We start from the raw sequence: 18,290 nt of genomic DNA on the forward strand, positions 1-18,290 counted from the left end.
ACCAAGTCCAAATCTGTTATCAAGCCTGAGATACTGTTTGAATTCACCCCTTTCTCTTTTCTTTTCTGTTATTCCCTTACTCCAGAGGCCTTCCTGATCTCACACTGAATTGCTGCTATTGCCTTAAAACTGGCCCTAGCTTTCCCATCTCTTCTTTTCTTCCCAACTCCATCGTGCCTATGGAATGTGAGAATAACTTTCCCAAATAATGCATTTGTTATGCTTCAACTCTGTTCAAAAGCCCCCAGTAATGCCCCCAAGTGCCCAAACTCCAATGCTGTGCTTTTGAGGTACTCCACAATCTGGGCCTATGCCAACAGTGTTTAATCTTACCAGCCATTCTTTTGTAAAAGCCTCTGCTCCTTAGGCCACACAATTCTTGCCATCCACTACTGGTTGATTCCTACCTCCATGCCTTTGCTTGCACTATTCTTTCCACCTGGAATACTGGCATCTCCTTCTATCTTCAATTCATGATTCATACGGTTTTTCATTTTAGTTTGAGTTTTAATTTGGGGGTTTTGGTTTTATATGAGTATTTTCTTACAACAATGACCATTATGGACATTGATAATACATGTATAACCCAGATCAAATCGCTTACCAGCTCAAGGGAAGGAGACAATTTGGATCATGTAACTTTTTTTTAAATTTAAAATTTAAAAATATTTTTCCATGTTTACATGATTCATCTTCTTTTCCTCCCTGCTCCCAGAGTCGACAAGCAATTCCGCTGGGTTATACAAATGTTATAATACCTATTTCCATGTTATTCATTTTTTACAAAAGAATAATTTTTTAAAACCAAAACCCTGGGGGCAGCTGGGTGGCTCAGTGGATTGAGAGCCAGGAGGTCCTAGGTTCAAATCTGGCCTCAGACACTTCCTAGCTGTGTGACCCTGGGCAAGTCACTTGACCCTCATTGCCTAGTCCTTACCATTCTTTTTGCCTTGGAGTCATTACTCAGTATTGACTCCAAGATGGAAGGTAAGGGCTTTAAAAATAAATAAATGAATAAAAAATAAAACCAAGACCCCAAATCATATGGATCATGTAACTTCTGAAAATTTATGTGGAAATTTATTATTACATATAATTGGTAAAATAAAACATCTTTCACAATTCATGATTCACTCTCTCAACTTCCCAGACCACTTCTGACTATTCTAGACTTCCAACTATATTCAAAGTTAGTACTATATAGTCTGGCCCTTAATTCTTTTTAAATTCTTTCATGCATTGGCCTAGCTCTTGAGTTAGACTCTGAGGTGCTGGAGGGCAGAGAAATGATTATGTCATATGCTTCTTTGTACCTCCCATTTCTGAATTACCTTAAGCTTTATTAAAGCCCTTTGTTTCCAATCCCCTGGGAGAAAGGGAATTTAAGTATTATCCTTTTCATTTTATAGATGGGGAAACTGAGGTCAAGTTAGTCAACTTAAGCACTTAATAAATGTGCCTAACATGCCAAATACTGTGCTAAGCCCCGAGGCTACAAAGAAAATGCAAACAGTTCTTGCTCTCAAGGAGCTTATGCTCTACTGACATACCCATGGTCACATAGGTAGGGATGTATCAGAGCTAGGATTCAAAAAGTCAGTTTCACAAATACAAGATGAGACAGTGATGGCTAGACAGCAGCTTGTCTGAAAAACAATTGGCAGGGGTATGGGGTGGGCATATTTAGGATTTTGAGTCAAGAGCCCAAGAAAGCTAATGCAGCTATGTTAGGAGAGTAATGGGGTCCAGGATTAGGGAGGTATATTCTGCTCTGATCACATCACATCCTGAGTAATGTATTCTTTTTTGGGTGTCAATTTTCAGAAAGGAAGCTAATAATTTGGAGAGCCTCCAGAGGAGGATAACCAGAATAGCAAAGGGCCTTGAGATCATGTGGTATAATTGATTAGAAGAACTAGGCATGTTTCACCTGGAGAAGAGAAGACTCAGTAACTCATGTTGTCTATAAGTAGTCTGCAAATATCTGAAGGCCCCTTGAGTAGAAGAACAAGTCCTGGACTTGTTCCACTCAGCCCTAAGAGGCAGAACTAGGAGCATTTGAGTGGGATTTAAGGAGAGGCTTAGAGCAAAGACAAACTTCCTATCATGAATGTCTGGGTGCCTCCATGTGTGCTGCATTTGCCCTCACTAGAAGCTGTCTCACGAGATATGTAGAGGGGAATTCTCATTCTAGGCTGGTTTCTAAGGACACATCTGTTTTGGAGATTTGGGGATGCCATGCCAGGATTCTTTCCATCTTACTCCTTTGACTTGCAATAGGTAATTGGGGTTATGTGTAAAAAGAAGTCACAGGAGGAGCATGGCTTGTGCTTTCATGCCCTCCAGCTCTGAAAGTCTTTAATTCCTTGAAGAGTCTGGTTTGAGCCAGGTGGGCATACAGGTCTGAGAAAAGCAGTTCAGCAAATTACTGTCGAATGAGAACAGTGTGCCGGCCTGCACTGTCCATATAATTTCAATCACTTACAAAAGTAGAATGAATCTTGCCCTGATACAATTGGCTCTGATGTGTGTATCCTCTTCAATCATAGAACCACAGGGTATCAGTGTTAGGGAAGGGACCACAGGGACCATCAAGTCTAATCCACACCTAAACATGAATCGCTAGGCTGCCTGTGTATGGGACAGCCTTCTCTCTTCCACAGAGAATATACTTCACATCCCATATGGCAGTTAGGGGCCAACTTAGCTTAGACTCCTGGACTTCGGAGCTGGGGAGTATGGAAATCAAAGAAGCCCTGGGGTGTCTTTCCTGAAATATAAATGAACACTTCTTTAGAACCGAGTTCTATTATGAAACAGGCACTGACTAGCTCTAAATTTAAGCTCCTTTCTCATAGGAAATTCAGGGAACACAAGATTTCTCTAGTTGCATACCACAGAAGGAAGATAACAAAGTTAGATATGATCCAGGGGAAGAAAAACACACAAAAGTCCTTAAATTAAAATGAATTGAAGGCTTCTGGGGGAAAAAAGTTATTTGGTAAGCTCCATTAAATCTATCATGGATAGCTTTATTTGACAAAGCAGCATCTCGGCATGTGGAGCAGGAAAGAAAATAGCTTGGAGATGATCTGTCAGGGAGTTCCCAGTCTCAAAATAAATAAGGCCCTACCTATGCAGGAGCCAATGCGGCTTTCAACTCCACAAAGATAGAGAAGGAAAATGCTGCTCTGTATGTAGCTCAGTAAGTACGCTCAGGCTGAGCCCTACAGACATCACTCTCCTCCCGCAGTAACTTCATGCTAACACCATATAAGCCCTCTCTACATACTGCAGAAACTGGAGTAGAAAGGAGAGGCCATAAACCACCATCACCAAGTACTTCAATGATTCCAATGGCTTCTGTTTATCTTGACTACACACATTTGTAGTAATTCTTTACTTGCTCAAAGAAAACTAATGATCTAAAGATGTTGAAGGGTTCTATTAGGCAAAATGTATGGTAACTTGTCTATTGGGACCTGGCATTCCAATCAAAGGAGTAGAGTTTCAGCTTGGGTAGTCTGCTTTCTTTCCTTTCTTAGGAATTTAACTGCTAGTTGTAAGACATCAAGAGAGATAGGCACACATATCACTTAAGGTGTCCCTGACCAGCATTGTTTCACAAAGGCCTTAATAACTAACCTAAGTCCACCTAATGAGGTGGAAGGAACTGCCCACTGTGATATCATATGGCATGGCATGGGGGGGGGGAGAAACTAGGATTATTGGAAGAATCACAACTGCAGGTGATCCCAGGAGTAGTGAGGAGCTGAGTGGCATGGTACTAGGACTGATTTGCACTCAAGAAGAGGTGGTACTGGGTTTGTATCCCAAAGAGAAAAAAAATGGGAAAGGTTCTATTCATACAAAAATACTTATAGCTGAGCTTTTTGTGATGTCAGAAAACTGGAAAAAGAGGGGCTGTCCCTCAATTGGAACTTTAACAAATTGTGGTATATGATGATATGATGATGATGTAATACTATTGTGCTGTAAGGAATGATGAACTGGAGGAGTTCTATAAGAACTGGAAAGACCTCCATGAACTGATGTGGAGTGAAATGAACAGAACGAGGAGAACATTATACACAGTACCTGAAACATTGTGGGACGATCAAATGTAACTGACTTAGCTACTAAAAGCAAAGCAATGATCTAGGACAACTCTGAGGGACTTAAGAGAAAGAATGCTATCCAAGAACTGAGGGAGCAGAAATCCAAAAGAAAACATGATTTATCATTTGTTTATATGGGTATGATTTGGGATTTTGTTTTTAAAAGATTATTACAAAAATGAATAATATGGAAATGAGTTTTGAGTGATGATACATGTATCACCCAGTGGAATTGCTTGTCAACTCTTGAAGGAAGGGAGGGAGACAACAAGAATCATGTAACCATGGAAAAAATTTTAAAAATAAAATCTAGACCTAAAAAATAAATTAATTAAAAAAAGAAGAGGTGGTATAGAAAATGTCATCAATACCAGGTTGGACTAGAAAAGGAGTTGTGGGAAGGTCACGTAGTGACCCAAAGGGAGAGAGGTCTCTAAAAGATGGTCACTGTGACTGCTACACCTGAGATTCTTGATATTGTGAAATTACTTGGCAACTTATGGAGAATTTGGGGAAAGATGAGGTCAAGGATTGCACAGAAAGGGAAGGCACAGATCAACTGAAACATAAATGAGACTCTGCATCTTGTATTGTTTTAAGTTCCCTCCTTGTCCACTGGGTTTTTCCTTTTCTTTTTTTAAAACCCTTGCTTCCTATCTTCAAATAGATACTAACTATTGGTTCTAATGCAGAAGAGCAATAAGAGTTGGGCAATGGGGGCTAAGTGACTTGCCCAGGGTCACAAATCTAAGGAAGTATCTGAGGCCGGATTTGAACCTAGGACCCCCCATCTCTAGGCCTGGCTTTCTACCCATTGAGCCACCTAGCTGCTTTTTGAATAGTGATTTGACATTTCCCCTTTTTGGATATATAGTCTCTTAATCACGTATTTGGCAACAGAATCTGGAAAATTTAACCCAAGTAAAGACTATGCTTACCAAAAGCCTCGTGATTCTTAGAAAGCAAAGCTATTTCTCAGTTATTCATAACAGGAAATAGGGACAAACAGAATACACAGGAACATCATCCAGAAAAATCTATCTTTGCTATAAAGATATGAAAGGAATGGACTTACCCGAGTCATCATTTTCCTTTGGATCATTGGGGTCTTCTATTTCTTCATCAGACATTTCCATCTCTTCCTCTCTCCTGATTCCCATCAGTTCATCATTATGAATGTTTCGAATTTCCTATGGTTCAAAAGGCACACTTTTAAGGTCACTAAAGCCTGGAACATGGCAAGCAGGTGCCAGAGAGTTAATGCTAATTACACAGGAGGAGCAGCCTTGATGTGTAATCTGATGGCCAGAGAGACCTGATCAGCAAACAGCACTGGAACCAGGCCCAAGAGGCAAAACAGAAGCCAGCAACAAAGTGACTTCAAGTTGCCTGTCAAGGGGTCTTAACTAGGAGTCAGAGTTCCAGTCAAGCCCATAAGCCTCTTCACCTGGCTCCTTATTCTCCTTGCCACAAGGCTCCCTTTGGCCATGAAGCTTGAAGATTTCTGGTGTTGTGCCACTTTAAACTTCTTCAACACTTGGCTTTTGGACAAGTTGTTTCAGGCTTAGAAGTTATAGAGCAAAATAAACTCTTATTTGGGAGCATTGCTAACAGTATGGCATCAAAGTGGTGCAGTGGATAGCATTCTGATCCTGAATTCAGGAAGACTCCTCTTCCTGAGTTCCTATCTGACCTCGGATGTATCGTGTGTGTGTGTGTGTGTGTGTGTGTGTGTGTGTGTGCGCGCGCGCGTGCGTGTGCGTGTGCGTGCGCCCATGCCCCTGGGCAAGTCACTTCACCCTGTTTGCCTCAGTTTCCTTATTTTAAAAATGGGTTGGAAAAGGAACTAGCAAACCACTCCAGAATCTCTGCCAAGAAAACCCCAAATAGGGTCCCAGAGTCGGATGTTCTTGAAACAAATGAATATCACTAATAGTTAAGAATAATGAGGAAATTGAAGGCTGATCCAGGAGTGCAAATATACTACTGAGCAGGTGGTAAAAGGAGTAACACTTTATTTGAGAAAAATGAACTCTATGAGGAATGCATAGAGAGAGGGATTTGATAACTCTTATTCTATCCCACTACAGAGGAAAATTACTAAGGAAGGGCTCATTTATTAGCATCCAATCTATTTCAAAAGGGTAGATTTTCAGGATCAACTAAGATCTCTTAGTAGCAAGGTGCTTATAATGAGAGCTGATGGTAGCAAATGGGAGTATTCATCAAGAAAAACATGTGGCTGCTTTGGCTGTCTAACTTGTATCCTAGCTTCAGGGCACCATGCTGAAAAGACCTGCTTGAAGTCACAAATATGCCACCAATCTTTTAGGGCAATACAAGTCAACATCTATTTATTGGGGAAAGCAAAGTCAGACTACAGAGAACTGAAACATAGGGCTCCTTAGATGAGTGAAGCATGCTCATCCTTGGGAAGCCACCCTGGGCAGGCAGATGTAGGAAAAACTAAGACATGCCCTGTGGGTAGTGAGCATCCTCGAAACTAGCCTTTGGCCTCCAGCTGCCTCAGAAGGAATCATCCCTTTTTGAAGCAGAAGTTCGATAAAGGAGGCAGCTTACCTGAAGGCCTTTTCCATAGAATAGGACAAACTCAGAAGTGGGTTATTCTTATAAAAAGAAAAAAAAAATAAAATCTGCCAAACTCTGAACCTCAACAAATCATGCCTGGCTAGAAGAGCAACTCATTCCTACCTAGGAAATTTCACTTAAGTGCTTTCCAAATGAGTATTATGGGTTGAAGAAATAGGAGCACAGAGTGCTAAGTGACTGGCTACCCTAGACCTTCAAAAAATGGGGCACAGCTCAGGCCCTCTCTCCTCACTAGATCAGCCATTTTAGTGATAAACAGGCGGTGGCTCTCAGCCCTCATCTGTCTTCCTTAAATACCCAACACCAGGCCAAGACAATGGACCATCTGTCAGAGGCCACCAAAGGCTGCAAGATATCTTGCTAAAAGGAAGTGATTTGGAAATCCACAAAAGCTCATAAATCAAGTCCAAACAGCTTTGTTCTAAGAAGGATACAAGTAAGTTTTTCATTCCTTAAGGAGCTTACCCAGAGAATAATGTAGAACCTTAAATTCTCTAAAGGATCAAAAGTTCTCTGCAGACTATTTCAAAGAAGAGGTCTCAATAGTGGATTCTGATTTGACCCTAATGTCAGTGTGACCTTAGTAGGGAAGAGTGCTCTGAAGAGTTGACCACACTTTAATTCACCCAGAAATTACTTCTTGATTCCTGAGGTCCATGTCAGACAGCATGAGTGTCTCTGGACATGGGGTAAAAACAAGAGCTCCGACTTCTATAGGATGGGCCATTTTCCTCACAAATTGACTACAAATGAGAGCAAGTAGAACTTCCCTTACTTTACAGATGAGGAAAATGTGATACTGAGAAGGTGAAGGATTTGTCCAAGATTACATAGCTTTACTTGGATAACTACTATGCCAAAGCTAGATTTCCAGACTCTAAGTCAATGACGGGTAACCTTTTCAGCTTTGGTGTGTCAAAATTTGCCCAAAACCCGAGCATAACTCGGGCGGTGTGTCATTTTGAGAAAAACCCCATAATTTCATGATATTTATAGTTTAAATAACAAAAATATATAATTGTAATATATAACTGCATTTAATAAACCAAAATTGGTAAATTAATATAGGTAGAATTGTCATCTATAGTGCACAGAGTGTCTACACGACACTACAGCAAATGTTTCATCCTCGGCATGCAGCCCCATACTTCTATGTATGTAGTCACATGCAGCCACGTGTCACTGAAAATGGCTACGACACACGTGTCATAGGTTTGCCATCACCGCTCTAAGTCCACAATCCATTACCAGCATGAGGAGTCTCATAAGCAGTATATTTCTCTACTTGGATGGATTAGTGATCTTATAGAAGTAGGAACTCCTTCCCATGGTGCACAGGTACCACTCATCCACGTGCTTTCATCACATGTCCTCCTCTACATCTTCCATAGTGGATCCATCCAACCTTCTTCCTGATGGGGTGAGGTCATACACTCAGAGCTAGAAGGCATCTTATAGGCTACCAAATTCAGGTCCCTTGACTTTAGTGATGAGGAAACTAAGGCCCAGGGAATTTAAGTTGTTTCATGGGATGTCAGGGATAAAGGACTCAATGTCAACTTGCTGGCCTCACACTCAAAGCCTTTCTAGTATGGAAATAGCTCATGCTCCCCTGGCATACTCTTTTAAAAACTTAGAGTCTTCTTCCTGGCTTTATGATATACTAGAGGACGACTCAGTAGACAAGAGCTACCCAGGATAGGCTATGGTGTTGAACTACTATGGAGAACAAAAGCATGGGTGAGATCAAACATCAGTTGGACAGAAGGAAGGAAGAAGGGGAGGGAGGACCTAAGTGCTGCAGTCCTTGCCCTCAAAAAGCTTACATTCTAATAGAGGGAGTTAAAAGAGGGGAGAAAAGGAGAAAGGCTGTAAGTGCTTCATTTAAAGCAGCTGGCTCTCTGTGACACATGGCTTTGGATGTTGCCCTGGTCTGAATGTCAAATTCAATAACAATATCACTTTGATTTGAGGCCTGGAAAGCCTTTGATATGGAATGGAACTGAATTATGAAGCGAAGGAAACTTCCCCCTTCATAGTTTCTCATCTCTGTCATTTTTAAAATGATCACAAGATCTGGAAATAGAAGATGAACACCCTCCTTTGACAGAAAGGGAAACTGAGGTCCAGGTAGAGTCAGATTTGAGCCTTTATATCTCTTGATATTTCTGATTAATCCTAAGACAGGCAAATTGGATTAGTCCAGAATAATTAGACTGACTATGGCTGTACCAAAATACACATAGATCTGAATTTATCTTGCTGGTGTTTTATGACAGGAAGGAACAAGGTTACCAGAAATTCTAAGCTGCTAACCTTTTATTAAATGTGTAACACAATTCCATTTATTGAGACTTTTCACATTTACAGGAAACTTGGCAATGCAACAAAGGGAGGAGGTTCGAAGGGGAGGGGAAGGGGTAGGGGCCAGGGAAAAACTTTCTAATCTTCTACAGAAATTGAAGCCTGCAGATGTCATTATTAGGACAAGGCAAACCACAAACTCTGATTATAAATCACTGTCTGTTGTGCCTTGTGCTGGAGGGAGGGCCCAGTGGGCTATAGAGCATGTTGATACAAATTGGGTTAGTAGGTTTCCCAATGGCAGGAAGCCAAGAGGTGACACAAATGCAAAGGTTTCCGACAACTGGGCTCTAGGAACAACTTTAACGTCTAGCTGGAAAGAATTATCTAAAGTTTGGAAATGTCAGCCAGCTTATAAATTTTGAGATTTTTGAAAAAAAAGAAACTAGGATATTTCAATTTTAATTCCACCCGGCATGTACTTATCAAGTGCCCATTGTAAGTAAGGTTCTGTGCAGAGTGTTGGGCATACAGAGGCAAAACTGAAATTGTTACTTTCCTCTAGAAAGAAGCTTACATTCTAGTAGGGAGAAATATAATATGCCCCAAGTAGGGGCAGAAAATGTCACCTGAGGAAGGAGGAGCACTGACAGCTGGAGGAAATAGGCAAGGCTTCCTATTAGAGGGGGCAGCTGTGATTGGAAGGAGAAGGCACTGTACTCCCAGCTGGAAAGTCATATGAAGCAAGTCTGGAAAGACAGGTTGGAGCCAGGCTATGAAAGATTTTTTTTGTATTGTACTTAGAAACAAATCCTTGATCTTTTGTTTTCCCATCATCTATACTTTGCATTATACTCCTCCTCACCCAGAGAGCCATCCTTCATAACAAAAAAAAGAGCAAAACCAGTTTTGCTCAAGTAATCAACACACTGCAATACTTGTGACATTATATATGCAATGTTCCATGACCATAGTTCTCTGCCTATGCAAAGAAGAACAGAGCAGAGTATCTTGTGTAGGGCTTTAAATGATAGACTCCATTTTATCTTAGAGGAAATGGGGTTACTGGAACTTTTGGAAGGATGCTGAGAATTATCAGTTTCTATTCTCTGGGACTAACAGACAGTTGGTTTGTTGGCTTCAAGCCACAGGGCAAGACTAAACAAAGAACTGGAGAATCTCATAATTGTTAGGGGCCTTGGGGTGATCTTGACCAGTCTCCATTCAAATCATGAAACACCCCAACAGATTAGAGGCTTATCTTCACTTAAATGCTTCCAGTGCTGGGGAGCTTACTATCTTAAGGCACTTTTGGGAGGCTCTTATGGCGGGCACTGACTACTTAGTGGCTGCTGTTCCCGTTTTTTATCTCAAGGAGAATTTAGCACTTTAATTAATTTATTTTAATAACAAATTTCCCCATAAGTTTTCCAAAGTAATATGATTCATATTGTCTCCCTCCCACCTCCTGGAATTGACCAGCAATTCAGTCTGAGTTATACATATATTAACATACAAAACATATTTCCGTATTATTCATTTTATAAGTAAATAATCTTATAAAACCAAAACCCCAAATCATATACCAAAATAAACAAGTGATAAACATATATTTTCATCTGCATACCTACTCCAACAGTTCCTTCTCAGGAGGTGGAGAGCGTTCTTTTTCATAAGTCTCTCAGAACTGTCCTGGATCATTCATTGTATTGCTGTTAGTAGCAAAGCTGTCACATTTGATTGTTCCATAATATTTCAGTTACTGTGTCCTCCTGGTTCTGCTTATTTCACTCTGCATCAGTTCACAAAGGTCTTTCCAGTTGAGGAGAACTTAGCTTCTAAGCTCATTTTGGGTGGAAGAATCTCGAGGCCATTTGCTTGTGTGGCTGGTTTTCAGGAAGAGCAGGTTTTAGATGTCAGCTTCTCCTAAGCTCTCTCTGACTGCATCTTTTCAGGGAACTTCATAATATATTACAGAGAACTGGTCAGAGGGTCGAAGGCTCTAGGTTTGGATTCAGGTTCTGCTACTTAGGACTTCTGTGGCCTTGGGCAAGTCCCTTTTCTTCTTTGGGTCTCAGTTTTCTCTCCTGTTTTTAGAATGAGGGGCTGGGAATAGATGCCCGTCCTCTAGGTCCTAACCACCTTCTAAAGCCATTGTCCTCAGCAGGCTGATTCTCTTCTTTGTCAGGATGCCATCACATGCAAAGTAAAAACCCCAGTCAGGAAGTAGGTATGGCAGACAGTATGCTCTCCTTCCTACCTGGGGTCATTTCTTCACATGTCTTTAGTATACGTCCATTATTTTCTTCAGCACACAGCATTGTGGCTAGGATGTTCTTCATGTCAGTGGCTCCCAGGGAGGCAGTGGCTATTCCCCTCCCCACCTTTGATCCTCCTTCCCTCACTCCCAAGTTAAGCCTTTTGCTCTGAGCTGGGGATCCATGGGGGCAGAATGACATAGTCCTTGCCCTCAGGGACCTTGCAATCTAATGTGAGCTGTCTGTGCATCTGAAAATTGTTTGCTGCCCTTGTGAAGGATGTGCTGGGCTGCTTTGGTGAGTGCTTGTTTATATGGAACACTGGGCTGTCACACTTCAGAGCTGCCTCCTCAATGAGATCCAGAAGGACTTGAAAAGTTAGCCTAACAGTCTACACAGGACAAAACAAGTGGCTCAAGAACGTCCACTGTCCAGACTGGAGTAAGCAGTTTAAAAGCTACTCCACTGAGGTAGTCATCAGCCTAACCCCCTAAAGCAGGTATCAGAGATGGACAATGAACTGGGCTTGGAACTGAATAAAAGGAGGATGGCAGGCTGTATTTTTTGCAGGGGTGGGGGGACAGACCAGGCAGCACTTTTCAGGATTACAAGCTGCTCCTTGATACAAATGACCAGCTTTTTAAAAAAAACATTACAAGTGTTCTGAGTAAAAGATTGTACAGACCAGCAGAGAGGGTAGGAATGTGGCTGTTGTGGAGTGGAAAGAATGAGGCTCTTATTCTCAGAAGCCCTGGATTCAAGTGTTGGCTTTGCTTTTTCTAACAGTTTGACCCTGGACAAGTTCTTGTCCTTCTGTTTCCTTATCCACCCACCTCCCTCTCAAGCTGTAGTAATGTGATAACACCTTTAAACATGCTTGGGAAAGAATAAACCCTCAGCACCCATTTCAGTAAGAGTAATTGAAGTCTATCTGTTTTCCTAGCAGTCTTCTTGGGGAAAACAAATCTTCCTCCCTTTCCACTTTTTGGCTCTGCTTGCAATCATGTCCATCTGTTTGTCCATCCCTGTCATATCCCCAAGTTATATGTTCTGGCCTTCGTACTCAGAACAGACACAGGCTGTCTTTGATATGAAAGCAGAGTCTCAGCCAAAGGGCTCAGTCAGCTTGCTGCCCTGGGATAACTAAGCAGTGTTTGCATGTGACAGTCAGAACCCTTGAATAAAGATGTCACTAGACCTCCCCATTTCTTTGCATTCCAAAATGGGCAAAACATTCTCTCAATGACAGCCCTGTGGAGTCAGTATTAAAAGAAGCACTCCCATCTTACACTGGAGAAATCCTGGAATTCCAGAGTTGGATCTCCACCATCCCTTAGCCTCTGCCTGAGGCCTTGCAGAGAGGGAGGAGAAGGGGCAGCCTACTGTATTTTGGGACAGTTCCATTATTAAGAAATTATTTTCTCCCCCTTAATTCAAGCTGAAATGGGCCTCTTTGGAACGCCCCCCCCCAACTACTGGTGGTTCTGTTCTTTGGGAGGCTAAAAAGAATCCCCCTTCCACACCTGCCCTTCTTATACATGGAGAGGGTGGAAGTCTTCTCCAGGCTAAACATTCTCCAGTTGCTTTAACATTTCCTCATATTGTGTGGTCTTGAGGCCATTCATCATCCTGGTTGCCCTTCCATCAATGTCTTTTCTAAATTAAAATGACTTGCCCAAAGCCACAAAGTTTTGTCAGTAAAAGAGCTAGGATTTGGGCCCAGATTTCCTCACTCTCAATCAAGTGCTCTTTCCACTCTATCATATCAATACATAGACCCAATCTAATTAAGCCCAGACTATTCATTATCACTGCACACAAGCCCCTCTGTCTTAGAGAAGGGGAGACTTAGCAGGATCCTGGCCCTGTTTGCCCCACCAAGCTTTTCGTTCAGTGGAACAAGATCTGAGACAAACTAAGTGCATTTCTGACCATCTCTGTGGAGATGGAAAAGAAACACACATTCTGGGGATGGCATCTCATTGGGGCCACTACTTCATTCCCAGCTGATAGGGGTTCCCAGTCAAAAAGCTGGGAAGTAGAGAGAGCATTCCTGGTGTGGGGACTAAACAGAATCCAAAGTTACCCACCTCAGCTTGTTTGCACCACACACTGATGTTCTTGCGCTGGGCTTTGGTGAAATGGTCCCAGGCCTTCTGTTTGGAGGCAGAATGGTAAACAGCCACTATCTGCTCGACTGTTGAGGGAATCCAACAGTTGCATGAAGCCAGAGGTCATCCAGAGAGGAGGAAAAGAGGGAGAGAAGGGAATCAGGCAGGTGTGGCTGGCCCATTAGCTGCTCTCCTGGGCTGGGCTGCAGCCAGGCTCAGCAGAAGGGGCTGGGAGGGCTACCTCATCAATAGCCAATGGGAGGAAAGGGATGGTGGGAGAGTGGAATACATGCTGACAGGGGAGTGGGGTGGCTTTGGTGAAACCCTTAACATCAGTGGGCCTCAGTTTCCTCATTTGCAAAATGGGGAGAGTATCAGAATGCTGCTCACAGGGATATTGTGAGGAAAGAATGTGGAAAGCCTGAAAGCTATTGAGGAAAGGGAAGTTGTTGGTAGAATTCATGGCAGATTCAGGGGGAAGGATGGAGGGTGGGAATGTATGGCTGGGAAGGACCATCTGAGCAGGGTTCATTGGCTTTGGAGTTGAAATAGGGCTTAATGGTGATAGTTCAACTTCAGAAGGTCCTCTAGGGCAGGGCCAGCATCACTTGTCATTTTTCTATCTTTAGGGCCAAGCACAGTGCTAAGCAAATGCCTTCAGGGAAAGAAGTAAGGGTAAGATTCTAGAAGGGACTTGCCCAAAGTGACAAAACAGGTAAGTGGAAAAGCCAGGTTTAGAACCCAGGGCTTTTAGGGAAGTTAGTTTGCCTACTTATTAGCTTTTTTCTCTCATCTAAAATAGAAAGGTTTATTTGTAGGAGGGGAGATGAATGAGGAAGGCAGGGGAGGAGAGAGATGGGTGGGGGAGGGAGAAGAGAGAGAAAAAAGGGAAAGAAAGAGAAAAGAGAAAGAGGAACAGAGAAAAAGAGATAGAAAGGAAGAGAGAAAAGAGATGGAGAAAGAAGGAGAGAAAGCAGATAGAGAAAGAGGAAGAGAGAGAGGGAGAGATAACAAAGCAGAGAGAGTAAAGAGAGGAGAAAGGAAAGAGAGAAAAAGAGAAAGACATTGTAGAGAGAGGAGACAGTGAAAAGAAAGGAAAGAGAGGAGAGAGGAGTAGAAATATGGAGAGAGGCGAGGGGAGAAGAGACAGAAAAAGAAAAAGGAATAGGGAGAGATGGAGAGAAAGGATAAAAGAGAGAGGGACAGAGAGGAAACAGGGAGAGACAGAGGAGAAAGGATTAGAGGGAGAGAGAGGAAGAGAGAAGAAAAGAGACAGAGAGGAAAAGAAAGAAGAGATAGTGAAACAGAAAGAGACAGAGGAAGGAGAGAGAAAAGAATGAGAGCACAACTCACATTGGACAAGGATTCCTGCTAGGGCCTGCTTGAACTTCTCTTTGGCCTCCTCCATACCCTTCTCATGAGCTGCCTTCTCGTTGACCAGGCGGCGGATGTGGCTGTTGGCTGACTGGATCATGGAGTAGAAATTGTTGGCGCTTCTGCGGTTGACCTCACCACGCTCTATCCAGGTGAGCAGGGTCTGCACTGCTTCAGAGAATTTGGAATCATCTGAGGAAAAGAAGAATCCTTCAAGTCTTCACAGCTGCTCAGGACCCAAACTGGCTCCTCCATGGGTTAGTTATGTGAAGGTGGGATTAATCCTACCCTGCCTATTTTTAGATTTAATCATCAAAAGTGTAAACAGCTCACTTAATCCTCAAGTGGGGGAGGTCTGTGACCCACGTGTGCAAGAGTGGGTGATGAATCAGAATCGACCGACTGCCCCTTGGGCAGTTCTAAGCAAAGCCTTTGTTGTAATTGGTACATGTGAAATGAGAGGAAGGCACAGGAAGTGATGAAAGAAATGGTCTTTATAAATTGCAAGAAGTTCCAGGGACACCTCTCTCTTTGGTCTTGAACTGGACCTGGAGGAGCTCTGGCTGAGGACCTTGGACTGCTTTATATTCCTCCTTAGAACTATCACGTGGGTGAGTGAAAAAAGGCTGACTCCCTTCTTTAGCTCCCCTGGAGGTACTAGCTTCTGGAGGGGCTCCTTGATCGGGAGGAGGCCTCCTGGCTAAAACCCTTGTTAATTGACCTTTAGGCTGTCCGGCTGGGGCCTCTGGAGCCCTGCCAGAGTAAAGCCAGGGTTTGAACACATAGTCTAGCTCGTTAAGCTAGATCTCTTATTTTGCCCTCTTCTCATTTCTCTACTTTCACTCTTTCCCTCTATTTTATAAATAAATTGCTAAAAATCATTTGGAATTGGGTAATCAATTCCTGGCAACCACCCCTTTTGAATATTAAGCCCAACCATGATAATTTTTAGCCTTTACAGTTGCCAGGGAGCTTGTCACTCCTCTAATCCTGCTACTCCATGCATATCAATAGGATCGGCATGGATGACTTTCTGGTTGTGGATGCTTCCCTACCCCTAACTGTAGATCATAGGTCTGGGCAGGCCTGGGGAGATGGTTCTGATGAGTTGCCATGGCTGAACAAATGGTCCCTCAGCTGGTGGCCAGGTCATCATTCCGGTGAGGAATTTGTCAGTCCCCACCTATTGACTGAGCCCCAGGCCTTGTGCTTGGTGCTTGGTTTGCAGAGATCAACATTCTAAAAATCATTCAAATTGGAAAATGACAAAACTTACCCTGATTTCATAAGGCTGTAGAGTGGATCTGGCCCTTAATAAACAGAGCGTTACAGTACAGAGATTCTTTTTCATATTGAAAATTTGGAACCCCACATGTTCAAAAACAAAAGCCAAAAGTAGTTTTTCACGTATAATTGGCAAAAAATAAAATGGTATTGGAGAATTTAAAAGAGATCTCTGATTCTCTGTTTATACTTGAAGGCTTAGAAGAGTGCTTTAAAGTTCCCAAAGTTCTTTCCACCAAGCACTTTGAGAGGTAGGTAGCCCAAGGATGACTGTGCTCATTTCAGAGAAGGAAAGGGGGGCCCAGAGAAGTCAAAAGAATTGACCAAGGACTTGCACTCTTTCTAGTAATGCTGAGGAGGTTGTCTCCTTGTATACAGTAGTCAAGGCAGCTTGGTTCCTACTGGAGTCTCCATGCTCTGAGTCTAGAGAAAAGGTTTAGTCATTCTTAGTGACCCCTCAGAACCCTATTTCTAGCTCATGTGAGGAATTGGAGGCCTGCAGGTCTCGTTTACTAAGGGGGAGGGGAAGCATGAAAGCAGCTACTCCTCCTATCTGAGGGAAACCCTTGATTTGGGGCAATGGAGGATCTGAGTAGGAAAAGTAGAGAAAGGACAAACTCATGGGATCTTGAGTCAGAAAGGGCCTTAGAGATCATCGGACTCAAACCCTTCACTCTAAAGAGGAAAACGCAAAGGTTGAGAGAAGGAAAGAAACCTGAGCTCACTGACAACAGGTGGGGGTAATGGGTTGATCTTTCTAACACACCACTGTTGCCCTTCTAATTACAAGCTGTAATCTATCAGAGATGAAGCAGGCCATACATCTCCAGCATGGGGAGGGGCCTTTCCCAGGGGAGAGGACAATTTACTCATTTGTGGAAGAAAAGCATTCAAGAAACATTCACTTTGCATGGGTGGGGGGGATGCGGGGGAGGTGAAGGGGAAAGTAGGAGCATGAATCATGTAACCATGTTAAAAATGAATATTAATAAATGTTTTTTAAAAAAAAGAAACATTCACTTGGTGCCAGCTGTGTGCAGGGCAACGTCGGCTCAGTGTTGGAGGAGAAACAAAGTTTAGATAAGACAAGAGTCCCTGCCCTATGGAGCTTATGGTCTAGTAGGGAAATAAGATGCACACATAGATTTTTGTTGTTCAGTAATTTTAAGTCAGGTCCAACTCTCCATGACCCCATTTGGGGTTTCCTTGGCAAAGTATTGGAGTGTTTTACCATTTTATTCTCCAGCTAATTTTACATATGAAGAAACCGAGGTCAATGGGTTAAGTGACTTTTCCAGAGTCACACAGCTAGGAAGTACCTGAGGCTCAATTTGAACTCAGGAGGAGTAGTCACTCTGACTCTGGGCAGGCACTCTATCCACTGGCTACCCTACATACACGGATAGCTATAGTTCTAATAGTACATGATAAATAGGCAGTTAAGTGACACAGGGCAGAGCTGGGCCTAGAGTCAGATATGGTCTCAGATACCAGTAGTATGACCTTGGAAAAGTCACTTACGTCTGTCTGCCTCAGTTTTCTCATCTGTAAAATAGAGATAATTATAGCACTTACCTCCTAGAGTTGTAAGAGTCAAATGAGAATATTAATACAATACCTCACACAGCATCTGGCTCATAGTATGGGTTATGTGAATGTTAGTTGTAAGCGCATTAGTGAGGGCATGAATAAATTGCTACCTAAGCTAAGTCAATTCTAGGCTATAGACTTGGAAAGGCTCTTCAACATCATCTAGTCCAGCCCCATCATTTTGTAGATGTTGAAACTGGGGACTAAAGTGGGTAAGTGATTTGTCCATGGTCACACATCTAGTCAGTGGCAGGAAGGAGATGGTAGGTCATTCTCAATAAAGGAAAGGGTCAGAGAGAGCTTTCAAAGTTGGGTTTTTAAGGGACAGGGACTAGACCTGGGATGTCACTGGCACAGGGAACTCCCAGATCTCAAGCAAAAATACTTTTACCAAGCCAGGGAAGCACCTTTTCCATTATTTCTTATCTTAGAGATATGTCTAGAACACTGAGGAGTTAAATGACTTGCCTAGAATCTTACAGGCAGGTGGTGTTAGAGGCAGGACTTAATCCAGCATCTTCTGGCTTCAAAGCTAACTTTCTACCCATTATACCAGGGTAAGCTTACTGTAAAATAAGGGGAGGCGAAAACCTTAAAAGGCAAAGGGAGGAAAGGAAGACATTCCCGAAATTGGGGAAGAA

General features: G+C 42.6%; 1 protein-coding gene across 4 annotated transcripts in view; it reads right to left on the minus strand.

Annotated features, from left to right (window-relative positions):
- Positions 1-18,290, minus strand: part of ENOX2 (ecto-NOX disulfide-thiol exchanger 2) — an 82,990-nt gene that overhangs the window by 40,703 nt on the left and 23,997 nt on the right. For all 4 annotated transcript variants that reach the window (XM_044682456.1, XM_044682455.1, XM_044682454.1 and 1 more), the window contains exons 5-7: positions 14,755-14,967; positions 13,381-13,487; positions 5,194-5,308 (exon numbers count right to left, since the gene is read on the minus strand). In XM_044682456.1, coding sequence (XP_044538391.1) covers positions 5,194-5,308; positions 13,381-13,487; positions 14,755-14,967 — 435 coding nt within the window. The remainder of the gene's footprint in view (positions 1-5,193; positions 5,309-13,380; positions 13,488-14,754; positions 14,968-18,290) is intronic.

The sequence above is a fragment of the Gracilinanus agilis genome, chromosome X (assembly GCF_016433145.1).
Source record: "Gracilinanus agilis isolate LMUSP501 chromosome X, AgileGrace, whole genome shotgun sequence".
NCBI lineage: Eukaryota > Metazoa > Chordata > Mammalia > Didelphimorphia > Didelphidae > Gracilinanus > Gracilinanus agilis.